The sequence below is a fragment of the Pogona vitticeps genome, chromosome 2 (assembly GCF_051106095.1).
Source record: "Pogona vitticeps strain Pit_001003342236 chromosome 2, PviZW2.1, whole genome shotgun sequence".
Lineage (NCBI taxonomy): Eukaryota > Metazoa > Chordata > Lepidosauria > Squamata > Agamidae > Pogona > Pogona vitticeps.
In genome coordinates this window covers 304,096,740-304,121,040 of record NC_135784.1, presented here as the reverse complement: position 1 = coordinate 304,121,040, position 24,301 = coordinate 304,096,740, and the positions used below count along the sequence as shown (strand labels likewise).

General features: G+C 38.9%; 1 protein-coding gene across 3 annotated transcripts in view; it reads left to right on the top strand.

Annotated features, from left to right (window-relative positions):
* The window catches only part of ARK2N (arkadia (RNF111) N-terminal like PKA signaling regulator 2N), a 60,918-nt gene that overhangs the window by 3,139 nt on the left and 33,478 nt on the right, over positions 1-24,301 (top strand). For all 3 annotated transcript variants that reach the window (XM_020806550.3, XM_078384161.1, XM_020806551.3), the window contains exons 2-3: positions 19,627-19,723; positions 22,254-23,070. In XM_020806550.3, coding sequence (XP_020662209.3) covers positions 22,347-23,070 — 724 coding nt within the window. In that variant the 5' untranslated portion in view covers positions 19,627-19,723; positions 22,254-22,346. The remainder of the gene's footprint in view (positions 1-19,626; positions 19,724-22,253; positions 23,071-24,301) is intronic.

Genomic DNA, 24,301 nt, shown 5'->3' with positions numbered 1-24,301 from the left:
AGAGGGTGTTTGGTTATTAACACTTTAAAAATGCTGTAAAGGTCTGGAAGAACTTAGAAAAAACTTCACAGTATATACTTATTCTAGAAAGCACATGAAAGGTAAACAACGATGCTTCTTAAATGGTTTTGAAACCTGACAGTTTCTCTGCTTAAATTATTTAAACCTTTACCACTGTAATTCTGGGCCATCTCATTTTGCGCTGGCTATTAAGATAAAGTAGAGGGGAACAAAGAAGGTATAGTTTTAACTGTTACAGAAAGGTGCAGTGGATTCAAATGGCAAGAACTAGCATCTGGTAAAATGTAATTTTGCTTCAGTCTACTTCCCCTTTCTGTGGATTAAAGACAAAGAATAGTGCTAGTTAAGAAGAACCTTTTAAATACAACTCCTAGTTGCTTTTTCTTGATATTGTGAGTAATGTGAGAATGCTTAAAATTGAAGAAACCAAGTACAGTATACAATAGAAGGTCTCATAGTGGCTGTTGTGAGTAACATAACTTGGATGAAACAGATGCCCTGGATCCGTTTCAGTCGGGCTTCAGGCCGCACCACGGTACAGAGACGGCATTGGTCGCCCTATACGATGACCTGTTGAGGGAGACTGACAGGGGTAAAATTTCCCTGTTGGTCTTCCTTGACATCTCGGCAGCCTTTGATACCGTCGACCATGGTATCCTCCTGGGGAGGCTCTCCGATTGGGAATTGGAGGCTTGGCGCTTGCCTGGCTCTGTTCCTTCTTGGAGGACTGCCCCCAGAGAGTACAGCTTGGGAAGAGTGTTTCGGCCCCATGGAGTCTCAATTGTCGGGTTCCACAGGGGTCGATTATCTCCCCAATGCTCTTTAATATCTATATGAGGCCACTGGGTGGGGTCATCAGGGGGTGTCGGGCATCGTGCCATCAATATTACACCCAGCTCTACATCTCCTTTTTACCAACTGCAGGTGATGCCGTCCTGTCCCTCCAGCGCTGCCTGGGGACTGTACTGCAATGGATGCAGGAAAATGGGCTGAGGCTGAACCCGGACAAGACTGAGGTTCAGAGGGTGGGTGCCCCCGTGGTTGGCGGCTTGGGTGACTCTCTTGTTTGGGAGGGGTGACCTTGGCCATTAAGAGTGGGGTTCGCAGCTTGTGGATTCATCTGGATCCGACGCTCACCATGGAAACGCAGGTGGCGTCGGTAGTCTGCACCGCTATTTTCCATCTCTGGTGGATAGCCTGGCTGCGACCCAATCTCGATACGGGGACGCTCACTACCTTGGTGCATGCGCTCGTAATCTCAAGATTAGACCACTGTAACTTGCTCTACGTGGGCCTGCCTTTGAGGTTGATGCGGAAACTCCAAGTGGTGCAGAATGCGGCAGCCAGACTCCTTAGTGGAGCGAGAAAATACCAGTATACTTCTCCTATTCTGGCCGCATTGCATTGGCTGCCCATTCGGTTCCACATTGACTTCAAAGTTTTAATGCTTACTTACAAGGCCCTAAACGGTTTAGGGCCTCGATATTTGGCGGAACGCCTACTCCCACCATGGTCTACCTGGATCACCTGAGCGAGCCAGGAGGTGAGGCTGAGGAGCTTGACGCCGAGGGAGGCCCGGAAGGAAAAAACACGAAATCGAGCCTTCTCGGCAGTAGCTCCTCGCCTCTGGAATAATCTCCCTCCAGAGATCCGCGCGGCCCCTACACTGGGTATCTTTAAAAATCAATTAAAAACATGGATGTTTATTCAGGCCTTCCCTCCAGGCAATACTTGATTTTTCTTCTTTCTTTATTCTTCTTTCTTCATGTTTTTCACTTTATTTTTCCTGCCTCATAAATTGATATGGAATTTATTTATGTAATAATTTTTGTGTTATTTTTATTTGCTGTTTTATGTTGTATTGGAAGCCGCCTAGAGTGGTCGCAAGACCAGATAGGCGGGATATAAATAAAATAAATAAAACAATAAATAATAAAATAAAATAAAAATACTTGGGCTTCTTTCTCTTAAATATATTTATCTACATGGTTAACATATTTAAGAGAAAGAAGCCCAAATAAATTATGTTGCTCACAACAGGTGCTATGAGACCTTCTATCATATACTGTATGTTTATCTACATGGTTAATACAATTCTCAGTGTGATATAGTGGATAGAGTGATGGACTAGGACTCTGGAGAACACAGTTCAAATCCCCACTTTGCCATGGGAGCTGAATGGATTGTGTGTGGAACTGGTATAACCACTCCTTAAATATCTTACTTACCTTGAAAGTCCCTTTAGGGTTGCTATACATTGGATCTGATTTAACAGCACAGAACACACCCACCCAAGGTTAACAGTATGAGAATGTTGTGAACTGCTGTGAGAAGCTGCTTCAGAGTGGTTTTCTATCATTTGGAAGACTAAAGTGTAGTTTTAATAATTTTAATTAATGCAGCTCCTTTTTTATTAGTACCTGTCATGTGAGTTAAAGAGTAAAAGAATAAGGAAAAGAGCATTAAGAAAAAAATCTATATAGTCTGGCTGTAGGACTATTGGGTAGCTATGCTAGCTAGTGCTTAGTGGCCCTTTAAAATGTATGATGGCCAAAGCTGGTATCTTGCAGATGGAAAACGAGCAGTTTAACTGAGGACACCAGGCATCAGTCAGAGCATCAGGAAGTCCATTGACTTGGCAAGACGCATACATATGTGCTTTTGCTAGGCAGATTTGTTTATTTTAGAAGACAGATGTGTGTCGTATGTGTGAGGAGGAGCCATAGCTCTGAACATTAATTTGTCTGTAATTCCATAGCGTTGCTGCCTTTTGGAAGAAGGCTTGGCGATCCTAATTTGGAGCTTAAGTTATACCACATATTTGTGCATGGATTGGATGTATGGAAGTTGAGTACGCTGAGGTGTTGTCAGTGGATCATCAACTAATAGACTGTACTTTTTGTGGAGGAGGGAGGAATCTTGCTTGCGTTCTGCCTTGCTATGTCAACTCTACTTTGCTGTCTCTATACCATATAATACTATTTTCTCTCTCCATTAATGTGAGGGACATATGGTACATACAGTCTGATTCAGTTTTCCCTTGATGTAACCTAGATTAATCCATCACAGCATAGAGCAGGGGTCTCCAAACTTTTCAGCGGGAGGGCCACATCATATAAAAGGTAAAGGTAAAGGTAAAATGCTCCACATTTTTGAGGGTTGAAGGAAGATGCATCCACGTGCCCATCCACACTCCTGCCCACCCACATGTTAGCACACCCACACGTCCACACGCGAAGCAGTATGAAAAGGCAAGCCAGATGTGGCCAATGAGCTGTAGTTTAGAGACCTCTGGCATAGGAGGAATGCAATGTGTGAGGAAACTGGTCTGTGTTTGAAAAATACTCACATGAGATATAAATTGACATGTGAAAGGATGGCAAAGCTTCTCTCAGTCTGATCAAACCTTGATATTTTTTCAGTAGCCATGAAGGTGATGCAAATAAAGAACGAAAGAAGCAGAATTTGCCTGTAATGGTATTTAGAAAATGAGGCAGATTAGACAAAATTTCACAATGCAAAAGAATTGTTAGTACTTTTTCTCAAAACAAGAGCTTTCTGTGTCTGACACAGGAAGAAACTGAGCTCAGAATATTTAAATATCTTTGTGATACTATGATGTTGATTTTTTCTGTTTCCATCTTACACCTTTAGAAAATGACCAAAACCAAGTGATGTTAGAATTTAAGAGATTGCAGCTCAATTTGTAGCAAAATTAAAAACATTTAAGAGTAGATCAATCTAGTAGATTTGTAATCATTGAGTAATTTATGTGCTTAAATTTAATATTCACAAACAGTATAAAAAGTAAACCAAATTGCATATCATGCACTTATACAGTGTATGTGGAAAGTTTCAAGTGGATCTAAAGGAATTGTAAAGGCTACTAAAGATAAGTGTTACATATTTAACACTTAGATTACTGTAATGTGCTCTGTGTGGGGCTGCCTTTGAATATGCTTCAGAAACTTCAGCTGGTACAAAATTCAGCAGCCATATTATTGACTAGGGCCAATTATAGGGTGCAAATAACGTCCCTTTTATAACAATTGCACAGACTACCAGTCCATTTCCAGGCCCAATTCAAGGTGCTGTTCATTATCTATAAAGCCCTATACAGGTTGGGTCCAGGCTATTTGAAGGACCCTTTCTCCCCATATGAACCTTCTCGGTATTTAAGATCATTAGAGGAGGCCCTCCTCTCAGTCCCATTGCCAGTGCAGGGACGGCTGATGGCCTACCAGCACCAGAGAGGGCCTTCTCTGTGGCAGCTCCCAGGTGATGGGGATGCTCTCCCTCCCTCGGGAGATCAGGCTAGGCCCCTCCCTTTTATCCTTCCACCAACAGCTGAAGACCTGTCTTTTCAGACAGACTTTGAAAAAGCATGATTGAATCCTGGAATGCCTTTTTAGAGTTTTAAGGTTTACTTGCTTTTAGTTATTCAATTGTATTTTAATTAGCATATAATTTAATATTTTTTTTTTTACATTTAACTTATTATGTTTTTAATCTTGTTCCTTTTAATATTGTGAGCTGCCTTGGGTCCGCTTATTGGGAGAAAGATGGCCTATAATTAAAACAAACAAATATTTTCCCCAGTTTTCCCTGAATTTCTGAATGTCATTCACTAATGCTCATAAAAAAAGCAGCTTTCCATGTTTTGTTCTAGTGGACAAAGCCAACATGGTAAGTGGAGGAATATTTGACACAGAGGGAAAGAGTGAACAGAAGATTTCTGCAGCTTCTACTTATTCACTTCTGTCCTGTTTCCCCTCCCCCCCCAACTAAGTCTCTCCCTCTCCTCTCTCTGTCTGTAATAAATGTAGGATTAGGAAATTTTATGTTTATTAAAAAAGTTCTGACTCTACTGTAAGAACTTAATAAACACGGGTTGATCTTTGTATGGTTTTCAAAACCCAAGTATCCTGAACCTATGCCTTTTAAGCCCTTGAGTTTAGTGGGACTTACTTTAAAATAATTCTGTATAGAGTTTTTTTTTAATCTTGAGGAAGAGTCCAGTTTATGAAGTTCCTAGTAGAGGTTTTTAAATCAGTTTTCATCTTGTTATATTTATAACATGTTTACAAAAGTGGAATAACAAACCTGTTTTTGAAGTCGCTGTTTATTCCTTCTAACACAGTTCTTTTTCTTAAAAAGGTCTCAGTGCAGAAGTATTATTTTGAATGGAACTCTCGCTATAGAGCTGTGAGAGAAAGTTTTTAATACAAAGAAGGTAGCAGTAAACATTTAGCATAACAAGTATGCTTGTAACATTATGGACATTTTTCAGGTATTGATAAAGCAATGGGCAAACAAATGGCTAGTGTGTATTTGAAGTTTATTGAGTAAGATAATGCTCCTTACATAGGGGTAGAGTAATACTTCATAAATTATGTTAGTTTTGTTACGAAGTTAAAGTATAAAAATACAGATGTGATTGAGAGGAGTGCAACTAATAAATTATTTGTTGCATAATACATTTTCCCAGTTCAGACAGAATATGTAGATAGAACACTGTGATTAACTAAAGATTTCTAGATATTCCTTTTTGTTGTATTCAGTAATTTTGTTCCTCAACATGCATCTTAAAGGATTTGTATGGTTTTTCTTTCTGAGAGGAAGTGGTCATGTTGGGTGAATACTTATGGGTGTTTATCTATGGCCGCCCAGAGTGGTCAGTTGATCAGATGGGTGGGATCTAAATACAATAAACCTCCCTCCCTCCCTCCCTCCCTCTCTCTCTCTCTCTGTGTTCCCAGAATAACGTGATAAGGATTGAAATGATTATACAATACTAATTTATCAGCCATATATATACACCATGAACTCAATGGAAATGTTTCTTTAAAAACAAGGCACTGAAATTGTAATTGGTTCAATTGGTTAGTTATCTCTTTGCCTGCTAGGTAAACTCCAGGGAACTTATTAATATAATTCAGTACATAGGGCTTTTACTTCGACAGTTGTAGTGGTTGCTTGCCCAAGGCATACAGAAATAAAGTACTGTATATGAATTAGTTTTATACCATTTGTTGTCCACCCATGCTCCAGGATACTCAGGATGTGTGGGGTAATTCCACATCATAAGAATCTCAGTTTGGTATTATTGCATTATATATACAGTATTCTGTGTCATGCTGACCTTGAGTGAAAAGTTAAATATAAAGTTAATGGCTTGCCACCAACGAATTTCATTGTTAGCGATTCAGCAAATGTCTTCCTAATCCACATCTGATGCACAGGCCCTGAATGGAAGTTCTAGAACCAAGCTATTTCAGCTATCCTCCCATAACAATTTCTCTAGCTGAGTCTTGTTTGTAGTCACCATTTTCACAGATGCAGCTTGTTTCCTCTGTTAATGAGGAAGGAGAAATTGCATAATTGTTAGCTGTCTGCTTACAAAAGGTCAGAGTTGGTACAATACATTTATTAAAAAAAACTCCAGGTACTGTGATTTTCCTCATAAAAAGGGTGTCATAATCTATCCACATATTATAGCTCAAAAGTCAGTTCTAAGTTAATACATATTTTAGATTACTGTGACTGACATGCTCAAGTAATTTTGATAGTGCTCAGGTCTCCAAGACCCATCTTTCAGTTACTAATGAACCCTCTTTAATTTGCATAAGAAGCAGATTTATAAATATAGCAATAACGTATTTATGATACTTAACAAGGAAGTTTTATCAGCTTGCCTGTGGTGCTATTCCATATTAGATATTGCTAATGGGTAGTAGAAAGCAGACTTTAAAAAAAAAACTTCCTTGAAGGCATTCCTTAGGAAACAAACCCCTCCCAAACGCCCTCTGTTCCACTCAGGTAGTGCTCTTTCATATTTTTGAACTACAACACCTCGAGTTCTCCAGGAATTCCCTTGATAGAATTCTGGGCTTGGTCAGGTAGCCTCCACTGTCACATGACTGATCAGCAAGGGCAGGCCCTCCTGGATGTGAAAGACTCTGGGAGCTGTAGTCTTGCTGCCCACTAGGCTTTATAGATTAGGCCTCTCAAAGGGTGGTTTTTATTTAAATCATGATTTATATCAATTTTTTAAAACTCATTTATTTTTATCCTCCCTGGCTTCCCAAAGAACTATGACTCCCAGGAAACCCTATGGCTTCCGGGCACCACCACCACCATGTTTCCTTTTTTTAAAGTAGAACATGGCTGGGTAAGGCAGCACTAGAGGCAAATAATCAGAAAACTGGTCTAGAGACTCGTATTTCTGGGGCTGCACCTCCCATATTTGTGCCTGGGGAATTCCTGGCAAATTCTCAGGATTGCAGCCCTATAATACAAAAGACCACACCCCTATTTTTCATTGCACTTGTTCATTCATGTATCCATTCATGAATTAGTTAGTTTTCTGTCCATTAGAACTTCCAAATCAGTGTACAATTGCCATCTTTATAAGTGTTGTATGACTTCTGTCAGAAGACATAACTGCATTGGTGGAATGGGGCTACGATTGGGAAAGAGTCACTTTTTGACTCTTAATACTTTTTGTGGAGCTGCTGTCTCTATGCAGTTAACAATCTTTGATCCTAAATACAAGTGAGTCCTCTGCTGAACTCCAACCTACAGAGGGGTATCCCCCTCTCTGAGGTATCTGGTGGCACTACGGTATGTCAAGGTAGTAAAGAGGCTTATTGAAGTGAGCCTTCTTATTCCAAGGCTCACTGACTTTTCAATTTCATTCACCAACTCTTTTTCACCAAATGACAATTTCATTTGCCAAATGACAGTATGGTCATTGAATTCTGAGCTCAGATGCCAACTCAACCAATCCTGAAATTAAGTTATAGAAAGAATACAGGCACTCTGACACCTGTATTCTAGTCTTCTCATAGAAGCAGAAGTGAAGTATCTAAGTCGGAAGTGAAAGGCATTCTCAGGGGGCGTGGATTCCACCATGATGTTAGTGCTCCAGAAGTAGTGTTGTGAGATACAGCCCACAGAAGAGTACAAGTATGTTCTCCCACACCTGACTAAAACTAAATGAAAGTTACTGGTCATAGACCTTTCTCTGCATGAATAACCTCAGGAGACACTTTTCTGTCTGTGCATCCTGTGGGTGAATTGTCTATGGTTAGCAAACATTTATTTATTAGTTTTTAAAGCCTCAAATAGTAGTTTAGTTAGGTATGTTCTAGAGCAGTGGTCCCCAACCTTGGGCCTCCAGATGTTCTTGGACTTCAACTCCCAGAAACCCTGGCCAGCAGAGTTGGTGGCGAAGGCTTCTGGGAGTTGTAGTTCAATAACATCTGGAGGCCCAACATTGAGGACCATTGTTCTAGAGCCTCTAAATATATGGTTAGTTGCTAACAACATACAATTGTTGTAATAAAACAGATACATTGAAGTCTGATTTGATTTGTATCAGGGTAGCTCAATAAAATGAATAGCTTTATTTTTGTTTTATCAAATATTTCTGCATTTGATAAAACATTTCTTTTGTTTTATGAAATACTTAGGGTATATTTGCTTTTTATCCTGTAATGGAGATCGCTTTGTGGAGCTACCCCATCATAGATGTACAACTGTCATAGATTGTTTGGTCTATTCGATTTACAACTTTCAGAGAGAGAGAAAAAATCTGCTTAGTGCATTCAGGAAAAAAGAAGCTTTTTCTTCACAGATACCTTTGGGGAGTGGATCCTTTTGTATACTTTTCATTTTGCCACTTGAATTAACACCTTCGTAGGATCAAGAGAACAGGTGGTTCAGGACCAGTGAGACGAGGCTAAGAGGTCTATTACTAGAATTCTCACAGAGACAGTCTGATTTGATGTCATACTCTCTTCTATAAATTTGAGCAAAAGGTAGTCAGGTGTTTTAATTACTGGCATCTGGAAAGGTTTCCAGGGACAGTGCACCCAGGGATAGATCTATAGTGTTCATAGCCCCAGAAAATGAACTGAAGAAACATCTCAGAAAGAGAGCCATAGAAGAGGAATGAAAAAAGGGAATGGTATATATTCTGTTGTCTTTTTTTCAACCCAAAAAAGGGATTGAGGTTTTAAGGCTATTCTTCAATATAAAAAGATTTCTAATATAGACCTTTTCATGTGAAAGGCATATCCTTGATCATAGATTCGAGAGGTTGAATATATTTGATATTTGCATAGCTTAAGAAAGTTACGCTTGAAAGTATTTTGCTTCAACTAGGGATACTATTAATGTAAGAAGGTAATGATGTCATTTTTCACTCATCTGCCAAGATGTTCACAGAGATGCCAGTGATTTTGTTTGCTCTCCTGAAAAAGATCAGTGGTCATATAGTCTCTTATCTTGGTGTGCTGATCCAAGTACCATTTGTGGAGCAAAATGTTTTTAAAGAAACAAAATGCTCTTTATTATGTTATTGTTAATTGCTGTAGAGCAAGAATTGGATACAACCAGCAAAGAGCTGAAGGAGTGTGTTTAAGAAAACAATTTAATATTGAGTGCTGCTTCCTCAGAGAGGGGAACAGTGTATCAATTTTGATGTAATGCTGAAGTCAATCCTAGAAGAATGCTTAAGATAAAATAATGTGTTGGCCATTTTCCAAATATTATAAACAGATCCCTGAGTACCAAAAGTGTAAAACAGGGTAATTGAATGAAGGAGCCTTGACTGTACTTGCTCTCTAGATGCAGATACCAAAGTACCCTATTTCCCTGAAAATAAGACCTAACCTGAAAATAAAACCTAGTATGATTTTTCAGGATGCTTGTAATATAAGCCCTACCCTTTGGGGCTAGGGCTTATATTACGAGCATCCTGAAAAATCATACTAGGGCTTATTCTCAGGTTAGGTCTTATTTTGGGGAAAACAGGATAGTTTAACACAGTTCAGTGCATCCACCTCTGTTAACTGCAGGAATCCAAAATGTCTTCTCTTTGAGGTTATTTAAAGGAGACAGGTTGAATTTGGCTTTCTGTTTTCATGCAAGACTTCTCTTTTGATGACCATTTATAAAGAGCTTAGGGCTGAGCTATCAGAGAAGAGCTGTAACTTTATAAGCTCCAACCATGAAAGTGAGAGTAGTACTGTATTTAGTTTAATTTAAAGGCTCCTGAAAATAGTTTGTAACTGGAATCAACTTCATGGATTAACTTTCAAAATTCCTTATGTAATTGCTTTTTACAGAAATATACACCATGATTCAAAGATTGGCCAGAATCCTATGGCCAGTTTGTGCTTATGTAAATTCTAGCAGCAAATCACTACTCAGTGAGGTGTTGGTTATCTTCCTGGGTATGTAGGCTACAGATTCTTGAACTAAAGATATATCTGGGCTACTTCACCACCACAGTTTTAGAAGCCATCAATATTATTATCACTGGCATCGAAGAATAGTGACTGCTTCTGCTTCAGTAGACGGGTGTAAATGAGAAGCCAAAAAGAATGAGCACGTTCATTTACTAGCTATCCATGTAACCATCAGTATGTCCTAACCGAGTAATGCACAAATACATGAAATATTTGAGTTAGTTGTGTATCGCTGTTAATACTTTGATTTTTTTTGGAAGTTTATTTTTTGGTAAAAAATTATTTCAATGAAAATTCCCTGTCTGAAGTCATAAAATCATGAAGATATATCAATTCCTTACTTCTACTTAAAAAAAGTCCTGGCTTCTTTATTATTTGTAGCATATATAAACATTTACTGATTTTACATTGTACAACTAGATACATGTTCGGTCTTCAGAATTGTCATGACACTAATCCAACACAAAGATTAATAATTCGGTGTTACTACTGATTGAGACTTAACAGCATGCTGATAAAATCTTGAGAGCTCATGCAGAAATATATACAAAGGATTAGTATCAGGTATTACCCTCCAGGTGAAGGTTTCTGCAACCTTGCTATTGCTTCAGCAGGTTAAATGGAATGTAGACAGGCTATTGAAAGTGTCTGGTTCTGAATGGAGCTAATGGAAATCCTGAGAAAATCGCTAGCATTCTGATGGTGATACTGGCTGTAGGGAGGCAGTCAAAAACACCTAAGTATCATTTTGGTTTTACGTAGTATCCCACTCACCCACTTCAGCAGGGACCTGAATGGTTTATCCATTCAGACACCAATGCTAGAAAGGAAAAATACATGATTGCAGTGTTAATTTTGAAGAATTGTTTATATCTTGGGACATAAGTAATACAGGAAATGCTTCATTTCATAGCAGCCATAATAAAAGGCAAATAAATAGATACACATGTCAGCACATGTTTGCACATGTCAGGCTATGCTGCCTTTCCAGTCTTAAACTTGGACATCTCTATTGCTGAGGTATTCCTGGTGTGTAGTAGCTGGAGTGTTTAAGCTGAGTGAACAAGATCTGGATTGATTGATTCATTCATCTGATATAGGAAGGTTTAAGTTGGTCCCTTTGAGTGAGATTCAGTAATAACAGTGCCTTCTGCACTAAAGGGCTTGCTATAAATCCTTCCTGAACTCTTCTTCCTGCCCAGCCAGCTATTTGAAATGAAGGAAAGAATACATTTCTGTTGTAAAAATGATGTACAGCAACTTCATGAGGGCAGTTCCTCCCTCTCTTTTACTAATCCTTTCTCGTGTCTGTTGTCCTCAGCCTGGGGTAGGTTGCCATGAGGACATGCCACCATAAGAACCTTGTTAGATCAAACTGTCTAGCATTCTTTTTCAAATAAGGCCAGCTGCTGTGAAGCCTGCAAGCAGGGCACGTAGCCAGTGGCCGTTCGTGCTATGTGGGCGCCAGCCTTTCAGAGTATGTCTCTAAATGCTCAGTTCCACTTAGCTGTTATGGGCGGCACCGTTCATGGATCCTTTCTTCTTTAAAGAATTCCTCAAACTCCTATTTTCATAGAATAATGGAGTTGGAAGAGGCCTGTAAATCCATCAAGTCCAATCCCTTCCTTAATAAAGGAATCCAGATCAGCGTATATCTGACAGATTGTTTAATTTTCTCTTGAATGCCCCTAGCATTTGAGCACTCACCAGCTCCCAAGATAATAGGTTCTATTGTCATACTGCTCTAACAGGATGTTTTCCTTGCTAATTATTATTTTTAAATCATATTGTCCTTCGGACAATCCCTGATGTTTCTTTTCTTTTCCGCTGCACTTGGTTTCTATTTTTGTAAAGTTTTTATTATTTACGCTGTTGTATGTATGTATACTTTTATTACCTGATGTTAGCCGCCTAGAGTGGTCCTGAGTTGGCTAGATAGGCGGGATATTAAATAAATAAATAAATAAATAAATAAATAAATAAATAAATAAATAAATAAATAAATAAATAAATAAATAAATATATATATATATATATATATATATATATATATATATATATATATATTCATTTAAATCATGATTTGAATTTAAAATCTATATTTAAAATTTTAATTGTTAAAAAAATCTGATGCTTTTATTTAAATCATGATAAAAACCAGTTCCTCCCTAAGACCTTGTGATCCTCCTATATTTTTTAGGCTTCACAAGTTCTTGCATTGAAACATAATCTTAGGCATGGTTTCGCTTCCATTGGTTTCTCCTCCCAGCTCAAGCACACATTGACCTATAATGATCCTTGACCCTTTGGCTGCCACAACAGTTCAGGGACCCTGCTGTACTGTAATGGATCATCCCACCCAATTTTTCGATGGGGAAAATTATGGATATTTCCTGCATCATGATCATGTCAGATTGGTAAAGTTCCACAGGTTGGTGAAATTCCACAGACGTATATCTTTAATAAACAAACACATTACATCAGTTGACAAGTGTTACGAGCAATCCACCTGGCCGTATCACACATTCAGACCATTATAACACACTGCCATATGTATATAGATCTGGACAATCTTAACAGAAAGGCCAGATCAGTCCAGAAGGACATATGAGTTGATAAGAGGTCATATTTTTGCACTCTCTGCATACCAGAGCAACAGCCCTTTACTGTGTAGAGGAACATGTTCACCTTGTGTGTGCACAACACATTAAGGAAATTCAACACCATAGTGGACTTCCTCAGCTGTCAGATTTGGGAAAATGGGAGGACTTCATCCAGATTCAGTTTAGGATTAGTCCCTGCTTGGTGGACCTCTTCGTATCTCTTATGAGCAAGGTTCCTGCTAAGCTGTGTACCTGCGTATGTGACTCTGCCCCCCTCCATGCACCCACAGTGATTGTTTTCAGCCTCTTTGGTTCCAGTTGCAAAGGAACTCTGTGCGTGAGGAGCAGAGCTGAAAATTAGAGGGAACGTTGCTTACCAGTGTGAAAATGCTACAGTAGTTCAGCTGCCGTCCCAAAGCTGAAGTGCATAAGGGTCTGAGCTATGCTGTCTACGGTGCCTCCCTTCCCACCCCTTTAATCTCCAGAGACCTCAGGAAATGTGCCTCCAGCAAGCCTCCCTAATCCTAGTGGCTCCCCAGTGGCTCAACAAGTCCTGGTTTTCCAAGCTTGTGGCTCTCACTTTCTGTAATCACTCATCCCTTCCCTAGTATCCTCACCATCTCTCCCAAGAACCTCTCCTTCATCCAGATTTGGGTTAGCTCTACTTAGATGCCTAGAATCTGAAAGCTTCCTCTGTACTCGACTAAGGCACCCAATAAGCCCATCCATGTCTTGATGTCTTCCCGTAGATGAGCCAACTTCAAAATGTACCTTCTGAAACCCAGGCACATCCCAACTCATTCCTCTAGAGTTGCTTCTACCTCTGTGGTCAGCTGCAAACTGCAGGCTTCCAAAGCAGCAGCCTGAGCCATGCCGTCTACATTTACTAGACATCACACGATGGATACATCTTGCTTTGTTTCAAATGGGCTTTTAGGTATAAGGTCCTTCAGTGTCACCTACTGGCTGTCAGACTGTGGAGCTTGGGTAGATCCTATTTAGCAGTGTCTCCTTCACTCTCCTTCACAGGGAAGGGAATGTAGGGAAATCTGTACCGCAAAGGAGGCATTGCGATCATGCTAGTTGATAGTGTATTTTATTTTGTGTTCTCTGCTCTCTCTGTTTGCTTCTCCACTGGACACGCAAGCTGTACTCTTATAAAGTCTTCTCTTTGCTCTATCTTTGTTCTTGAATTGACTAGGTCGGAACTGAGGCAGAGCCTTGGGGTCCAGTCTATTAAAAGCGCAGTTAAAGTCATGGGATGCCTGCCTTTCCTGAGCAGCAATCGCAGTTAACCCATTCAGACACCAATGAAAATGGACTTCCATAACATTGCAGCTTGTTAATAGTTCCATAATTTCATACTGAGATCAGCAAGGAAAATAAATAATGTATAACTTTATATCCATTTGGCATAGCTCTTCCAGTGCACTAGAGAAAAGCAACAGCTTGGATGTTGGCTGTCTTTCCAGTGTCTTCAGTGGGGAAAGTCAGTGTAGCGAATTAATTTAACCTCTCTCATAGAGGTGTTCAGTAGTGCTGAGTTTGGGCAATGCAGGATAATAATAAATGTAACAGGCAGATTTTGAACATGTAAAACAATTCTTTGGAGTTTTCTTGTATATAGTTATTTTTGTTTCATAGGATTAACATCAGGGATTGATATGTCTTTGCTTGGCAAATGTTCACCGTACAGTATTTTGATATGTTAGGCATTTATTTTAATCTCTCTTGACTAGCTTGACAACAACTAGGGCCAAGAACCTTTTTAACAGCATGCATAGCTTAAATTCTAACATTTTACTACCTTTTTGAACATCTGTTGACTGTTGTAGCTTCCAGAAATTTGCAGGATTTTCTACAGACAGTAATAAAGATTCCTTCCTCCTTTTAATGCTGGTTTGGGTACATTGTCCACTGAACACTAAACAGAAACAGTCTGCTGTCTTAACCCTTATTTGTTTATGCAAAGCTAGCTGATGCAGTGTTCTAATTTCATCCTTTCAGCTCTTGTTTCACTCATCATCCTAGTGGGACATTGTAGAGCCTGCTGCCTCTAGGATGGAAGCTGGGGCTAATTTGTTAATTGTCTGGTGAAGTGCCAAAGTAATTTCCCAGTGCCTTGGGTAAAACGGGGAACCAGCTGTGACAAAGCATTCTCCCCCTCACCTATAAACCTGTATCGTGTATATAAGTGCAAAGGCTTAGGAAAGAGTGGCTTATTATTAAGAAATAAACAACTGGAGAGGTGAGCAGCTAAATGCAAGGTAAAATCCCTCTCCTGTTTTGAATTGATTACTTTCTTTTTTTGATGCTTTTCTTCGAAGTTTTCATGAGTTACTCTAGCTTTTTGCTTTCAAGAGCAACCCCCACATTTCCTAACTGACGATTCCATTCATCAATTAACAATTTGGCCCTTGAACTCTATATTTAATTAGTATGTTAAACAAAGCTTAATTGCCAAAACAGAAAGCAAGTTTTTCATAATATGCTATCAGCAGAATAATCCTGCACTTTTTTATTGTAGAAGTGATATAAAACTGGACGAGAGTGCTTCACTGAATTTCTATCATTGAAAATTACAAAGGTATTGGAGAGCAGGGATACCAGTCTGAGTGTGGCAGACATACTGATCATACTGATTTCCTGCATGCCACTATTTTGTAAAAACCAGGGTGGATTTGATTTAAATCAATTTGATTTTAAAAAAAACATTGATTTTTTATCCGCCCTGTTTTTAAAAAATGGTGTAAGCATATACTGTATGGCACATCCAGCTTGGCCACAAATGTTATAGTCAGATCATAAATACACACAGCTCCATGTGAACTATCTATTAATGATTCTTAGCCCAACTCCTAGAAATTAATTGACTCAAGGAAAAGTTCAACCTCTTTGAAGAATGATAACACAGTAAGCACATTGTAATGCCAAATTTGATTTCAGCGTTATGATTTTAGAAAGAGACTCATAATTCCTAACTTATGGAGAAAACAGTACTTCAGCTTACTGTTTATCGTGATAAAATATTTATGTGCAAGAGTGGTGTTTTTTCATCCCAGGAATGGAGGGTTGGGGAGAAATTTACCTAAGAATTCTAGGAATTGTAGTCTAAAAGAACAAATATGAAAGCATCTATTACCATCCTGGACTTGATCATCATTTCCTTCTTTGATGTTAAGTAATATGGGTGTGATTCGTCGCCAGAATAGGAGAGACCTTTTTGATAGATAAAGCTGCAAAATTCTTGCAGTATTTCACTTCTGCTTTGTTGCTTAAGTTAGTACTCCTGTTGGCTTATCTGTAATGCTCAAAACATGTCATTAGTTTTGTCCTCAAGTTTTAGTGACGTTTCAAGAGTGTTATCTCTGAGTGTGGGTTATCTGTAAAAAATTATAGTACTGTGATTGACCTTTTCTACTCAGGAATGGTATAAAAGTCCTCTGAAAATATGCCACTACACTAGTTATAGCCTGGTGCATCATGATAAATAACATTTACATCTGCTTTAGGATAATAGTGAAAACCCGTGTTTGCAATGCAGCCTTGCACATTGGTTCATGAACATTAATAGTGCATATATTTTTATTAGATGCCAATGCATGCCTGTACGGTACCATTTCAGTGTGGAACTGAGGCCTAACTTCCATTTGTCATGCTGACACTGCAATGCAACAGAATACATGTTCTTCTCTCTCTACCCTACAGCTATCAGCACCACAAAAAATGGCTCTATGCAGGTTCTCAGCCCATAAGAGTCAATTCAAGGGGCACTGGGCTTTGTTGTTGTGTTAGTAGACATGTAATTACTGCCCCAAGTCTGCAGTTTGTAAATTCTTTGTTACATGATTGTAACTGGGAACAGATCTGATTATTACTGTTACAGTGATTCATTCTGTAAATCATATATTGTACATGTCGGAAATAAAGGAATAGGAAATAATAAGTGCATAGTGTATGATATGAGCACCTAAAGTCATTCTGGCTTGGCATTTCCCACCCACTTCTCAATGTAGAATTATAGAAACAGTGCAATTCTTTTTTTAAAAATCATTTTATTTACCTGTATATCTAAAATACAAACTTAAAAACATTAACAATCTAACAGATAATTAAGAAAACAAATTAAAAAAACTAAACATCCTTCCTTCACCTGTGGATCAGAGATTTCACTGTCGTCTGGTCATTGAAATATCTTCAAGGTGATTCCGGTAAGCACTGGTTTGCTATTGACTAAATTTTCCCCTTAAGTTCCTGTCTTTTTATGGGCCCAATTATATATCAGCTTTCAGCTTTGCTTTACAGAATCCCTTGGTTGATCCTGTAGTGCCTCTGAAAGCATGACTAGTTCTGCAATGCCCATTAGCTTCTTTAATAGCTCAACCATCGTTGGTGTCTCTTCATTCTTCCATTTTTGGGCCCAGAGTAACCTAGCTGCTGTGAATTTATACAGTAGACTATATTTTATTTTCTTGTCAATAATTTCTGCCATTATATTTAATAATAACATTTCAGGTTTAAAATTTATTTTTTGTTGAACAATCTCTGTTACAATTTCCCAAACCTGTATACAATTTTTTTTTGCACATATAAGTCCCTGGATTTTTTTTACAAAAAGAAACAGTGCAATTCTCATGAGCATAGATGACAACTTAGTTACTAAGTCATAACAATCTGTCTTCGCATTGATATGTTGTTCTCACTCATCTTGATTGACTAAGTAGTTATTTACCACACTGCAGCAGCAACAGTAACAATAACATGCAAAAAATATAACTTGCCAGTCTCCAAAAACACATGAGAACATCAGGTAGAGAAATTGTTAGAAAATGACGACGTCAAGATCTTGTGGGATTTCTGAATCCAAACTGATAGACACCTTGAACATCACACACCAGAAGTAGTAGTAATAGGATGAAGAAATGACTGGATAATTAACATTGCAATTCCAGGAGATGCCAGAGTTAACAATAAAGAATTGGAAAAACTAACAAAATACAGAGATCTGGCAATTGAAATATTTCACTTGTGGATGAAACACCTCAGTTGTCCCCGTCATCATCGAAGTTTTGGGAACAATACCTAGAAATTTCATACAGTATTATAAGCAGATGCAGATTTCAGAAGTAACATCAGAGCTGGAAAAAACAGGGCAGTATTAGGAACAGCATATATGCTACATCAATATTTAACAAATACTTAGGTTTTTGGTTAAAATCTGTTACATAATACCAGTCAGTGCTTTTATAATTTTGATTGACTGCCTGGTATTTTTGAATAAAAATAATAATAAGAATAAATGAGAAAGTACTATGCTTCCTTCAGCTCTGTCTCTTCTCTGTGTCATTGTATTCTCACTGAGACATTAATTTGAAACTGTTAGAGTTTAGGAATTGCTGGTTCCTACTGCACAGTTCATGCATGCTATCTGTACAAAAAATGCAAACATAAGCTAAGTCTTATTATGTGAGTCTTGCTGTACACATGAATTTTAGTCTGTGTGGTGTAGAGTTCCTGAACTCCATTGGGGGGTGGGGTGCTTGGTGATTCAGAATGTCAAAAAGATTAAAAAGCGAGAGGAGATATTCCCCAGCTTTTTGGAGCCATGCTGCTTTTTTATTTTTTTATTTTTGAGAAACTGGCACTTCTCCCACCTCTCTTTTACCATCACCCAACCTACGTATTTGTTACGTATCTCTTGTCAAAGTTCAAGCTTAAACAAAGGTCACAAGCATATTGCCTTATGTGGCTGTGTGACACTAATTGCACTGGATTACCACATTCGTACATGAATGTATCAAATAAAAGCTTACTCAGTCAGATTAAAACTCCAGGACTTCTTCTGAGTTATAGGGAATTTTTAATTAGTTGTTGAAATTGAGAGATCTTAAATATCATTTTCCATCTTAACATTCATTAGCTTAGTTGCTAATAACACAAACAATTCATAACTTAATTGCTTTATCAAGCACACTCACTGATGTGAGAGATCCAGAATTACATGTTAGTTTTGTAAGTGATACCAGAAGAATAATCTGTCATGCAGGTTGCCTCTTTAGCAGTGGAAATATAAAATAAACCCCACCACCTCCCAGAGTGTACAGTCATCCTCTGTGCCACACAGAGCTTTACTTGTTTGTGGCCAAAGAGAACAAATGCAGTACTAATTTGGAAACCTCTTTTGTATGTCCTTTTAAAACACTGTGTAGGTAAAAATGGATGTGTGAAACAGAACTTACGGTAGGCTACAGTTATGTTCATTCTTACCTTGGACAAATACTATGCCCATTGAATACTGCATAACTAACTATATCTAAACACACATGCAGAGGATTAAGCAAAAGCCCCTTGCAAACGTTTTGTGGCTGTTTGCTCATAGGGCAGCAGAGATAGCTGAAGTAGCATTTCCTTCAAGGGGTTAAAGAATGTGGCCAAGCCAAACAAAAAAATATGTGGGGTGTTCCTGATGTTAACATACAGATGGATGTTATAACTGCTAAATGAAGATGATCTGTGCCTAATCCAAGTAATCTACTGTTTCCTATGTGACAAAAATTTAGGCAGTATTGAAAATACTGGTTCCTACTTTGGACATATATTAAATCTTCTGTCACCTTTGACAATTTAGTTACAGAATAGATTGATATCTGGAGGTTTGTATAGTTCTCATAATTTGGTGCTTTTTGCTACTTTGTATTTTTCATCTGTTTTCTTTACATTTGAATCCTTTATGTGTGTTTTCTTAGTGAATTGGTTGAGGAAATGCAGCCAGAATGACACCTTTGGACACTCGAGGCTTCTATCTGCAGAACAGGTACAAGCAGTGACAGCAGTAGTTGAAGGGTGAGTTTACATGTTATGCTTCTCACATAACATCTCTTCCTTTGCGATCGTCTCAACATGAACAATCACTCTTGTCAGTTACATAAATAATTATCACATAAGAGGAAATGATTCACACGAAACCGCTATTTGGGAACAAGACTTGAGCTTGTGAGCTTAATCTGTCCTACACTGTCCTAAATTTACAAATTTTACTATCTGTTTCTAATGTTCACAGTTGCTCTCAGTTGTTCAGTTTTATTGAATATGCTATATATGCTGTAAGCAAAGATTTCTTGTTGAGGATGATTGCGGTATGGATGAGAAAACCGCACTCTTGAATGCATTTGAACACTATGCAGGGCTTAACAGGTTCACTCAGAAGCTCTTCTGAAATCTTCACCATATGATTCTAATAAACTTTTATTCTGGAACCTATAAAATAACTGTTTAGAGTTCCAGACACAGACAACATGAATACAAATATGTAAATTTTGTCAGGTAAGAAGCCCCTGTGGTTGGAACATTCTGTATAACATCATCATCATCCAGAAATCAGAAGAAGTGTTTTTCCGCTAGCATTACCAAAAGCAACCTCCCCCACAATTTCCTTAAGAGGTCTTAAGAAAGGTTTGTGTGGGGCAAAGAGATGTCCTCAAGGCTTTTCTGTCTCCAACTCCTGTGTTTCCCATTCCCTGCTGCTGGCAAACAGATCACAGAGTGGAAAACATTTTTTTGTGTGTGTTAATTGTTGTAGAATGTTAATAAATACAGGTATAGAAAGCCATGAGCAGGGAGGGATACAGAGCAATACTATCCTTCTGATAGAATATGAAAACTAGGGCTGAGTCCTTCTGTGGTCTAAATTTATAAGCTCTGACTACCTTAAACTCATTCTGACAGATTCTCTGAAGAGAAAACACACACACACACACACACACACACACACAGAGAGAGAGAGAGAGAGAGAGAGAGAGAGTCAGAGTCAGAGTCAGAGTCAGAGTCATGAATGTGGGCAACCAATATAAAAGTTGTTGTATAGGTAATAGATTGCAGTAGAATAGTATACCAAGTGCTAACTTAAGTACTTACACTTTTCCTGATACGTTAAATTAGCACTCTTTCAAGTTATTTTAAAGAGTTTGAATGGTATTCTAATTATGTAACTGAATTTAATTCTACATTAATATTCACCATTTTCTTGTATTTTAATTTGTTGTGGTTTTCATTTGTCCTTGAAGCTGCTTTGGGTCCCAATTGTAATAGAGAGCCTGCATATAAATGAAATCAATAATTGTATTTTGATGCCACTAGGCTCATCTCTATACCATTCTGCTTGTGACAGACCCTGATTCATTTTCCTACCTCTACTCTTGTCTGGAGCTGGCTTCCTAGTAACAGGATGGAGGAGTTGAGACTAATTTTCATAGTCCTTGGAAACTGTGGCTTTCATCTCTTTTTTAAGGAAATGGGAATATGTCTATTGGTTCATTCTTGCAGAGTGAACTGGGAACCATGCCAGGAAGGTTTTTTTTCTCCCCTTACTGATGTTGCTGGAGAGGAGCTTGGATCAGCTCCCAGACTTCTCTCAGTTGAGGTAGTGCCTCAAGTAGCCAAGTAGGTGGCCATTACTACCCACAATTTTGTACTTCTGGGCATCAAGAGGAAAATATTCTACCCAGTTTTGCTTCTGAATTCTGAAGATTACCAAATTCATTAGCAATAGATCTGGACTGAAATTCAGTCCTGTCTGAGTAGTTAATCTGTGGTTCTGTTACAAAATGTCTCTGCATAACAGTTGTTGGGGAATATTGCAAAGTTCACAAGAGGCATGTGGTTGAATACTGTGGGAACAGAACTTTAGGCTTGGTAGGCCTTTGGTCTGATCAGCGCAGCCCTTTGTGTTCTTATTAGAGATGGGGGTATTCGTATATGAATATGAATATCCCCATTAATGAGGGTCCAGACGCATGGGGCCAGACAGTCCACTCACTGATCCGCCATGGACATGGACGGCACGATTCTACCAGTGGCTCTGCAACGCGTGATCTGCTTGCCATTCCTGGCAGGAGGCGGGAGGACAAGCCTCGCTGCAAGGTCGAAGAGTGGCGAACAGATTGTGCGCTGCAGAGCCATTGGTAGAATCGTGCCTTCCGCGTCTGCAGTGGATAAGTGAGTGGACCTACTGGCCCCATGGGGCTGGACCCTTGTTAACACCACCTGTGCAGGGATATTTACGAATACGAATACCTCCATCTCTAGTTTTTATGCTCATTAGTTTGTCCTTTAATATGAAGTAAATCTAATCTAATTGTGTAAGAGATTAATTTCTTCGCTGTTCAACAGCTCCACCTCCTCTCAAAGCTGGTTCTGGGAGTTCAAGCCCTAACTGAATCACCTGTATTAAAAGAGCCCCCATATTTACTCAGTTCTGCATTGTAATGGGAAGGGTTCTTCTTATTTTATGAAGAGTAATTCAGACAGGTGATTTTACTGCTTGAATGTGTTGTCACTGCCAACCTGTTCATTTTCTCTGTGTGTTCTTCTGCAGATCGTTTTCCATCTTAAGCCCTTAGACTAGCTTGCACTATCTACTAGACTTGTGCTCCATGCTTTGAGACCAGGAGAGACTTAAAACTCTGAAATGAAGATGGAGGCAGTAGACAAAGCAGAAGAACTCATTGACCCAGAAGTCCCACCAAAACTCTCAGAAAAACAAGAGGAAACTCTGGGTGAAGAAGGATCTATAGAACTAGACATGCCTACTCAGAAGGAAAGTGGAGCTGTTGTGGAGGATTCAGCAGTGCTTGCCTCAATGCCATGCTTGTTGATGGAACTGAGACGAGACTCATCAGAATCTCAGCTAGCGTCAACAGAGAGTGACAAGCCAACAGCTGCTCGTGTGTATGAGAGTGACTCTTCCAACCACTGCATGCTGTCCCCTTCTTCCAGTGGGCATTTGGCTGATTCAGACACTCTGTCTTCTCCCGAAGAGAATGAGCCCAGCCAAGCTGAAGCAATTATAGAGGGAGACTCTTCTGCAGTCTCAGGGTCTACTGTTGGGAGAAAGGTTAGGCGCTCCAGGTCAGAAAGTGAAACCTCAACGATGGCTGCTAAGAAAAACCGGCAGTCTAGTGATAAGCAGAATGGTCGTGTCACTAAGGTCAAAGGTCATCGGAGCCAAAAGCACAAAGAGAGGATTCGATTATTGAGGCAGAAACGGGAGGCAGCTGCCCGCAAGAAGTACAACCTGCTGCAGGACAGCAGTACCAGTGATAGTGACCTAACCTGTGACTCAAGCACGAGTTCATCAGATGATGATGAAGAAGTTTCAGGAAGCAGCAAGACAATCACTGCAGAGATACCAGGTAGAGGATGTTTTTTAAACTGAACTGGTAAAGCTCCTGCCATCATTTCTCAGCTGTCATGCTAAATTTAGAGGAGCGATACTTGAGAAAAAAAATTAATAATAAACTAGGAGAACTGAAGCTCTGTCTAAATAAGCTAGAGCTGCTGTGTGTTAGAAACACATTGCATTTTAAAAGTGGGTTATGCGGGTTCTCTGCTCTTACTCGCACAGTATCAAATTTTTAAAATTTGGTAATGGTGAGTGAAGTCCAGTTTGTCTCCTTTGCCTTCTGCCGTTCCCCTCCTTTGTCCAGTAACATCAGTGTGGCTTAGATGGTAATATTTAAAACAGCTTACTTTGGATTGTCCTTTTAAAATATAACTGTTCCTCTTTCTGCCTCTGAAACACCATGGGGCATTTTCCTGCTGTTTACAAGAAGGCTCCATTCTCTCTGATACTGCATTTAATGCTGCACTTTCCAGCTCTCTTTTCATTGCATGATAAGCTGGTTTGGGCTTGCTGCAAGTCACAACTTGGCAAGCTGTCTACAGCAGAGCCTGTATGAGGAAAATTTTGTGCACAGGTTGCTAATTACTAACCCCACATTGGCCCTCAGTTTCAGAAGCAAGTGAGTTAATTTCTTCTGTTTTGTGGATTGCACAGTTTCTAATCTTTTTGTTTTTACTGCATCCATATTGACTGATTGAGAGGCGAAATATTTTGGCTATTATTTCTACAACGTATCAGAAAATGCATTTTGAGAAGTTTTCAGTCTATTAAGGCCTGCCTTATTTCTTTAGCCCAAACAGCATGATCAGGAATATGTATCAACTACTCAACTTGGCATATGATACGTAAAGTAATTGCATTTTATAGCAACCTTAAAATAAAAATACTATTTAAAAAGCTTTTGGTTTGCCAATCTTTTATGGGGGAAGCATACATTTGCTACTTTGCACAAAAGGAAAACAAGTCTTGTATTTAAAATATTTAAATATAATCTTTCTGTATTTTGTGAGAAGACTTAAAAGTAAATGATAATGCTGAGTTCACAGCTTGACCTTTTCAAGCATTTTCCCTGTTAGTGGTAACTTATTAAGTTCAGCGGTTCCACCTTTGCACAGCACTTTGGGTTTCTAGTTCTGTGTATGTATTTAGACTGCCAGGTGTTACAGCTGTCCAGGCATCATTTCAGTTTGATTTCCAGGAACATTCTGAGTAAATTAGCTGAAATGAATAGAAGTTATTCA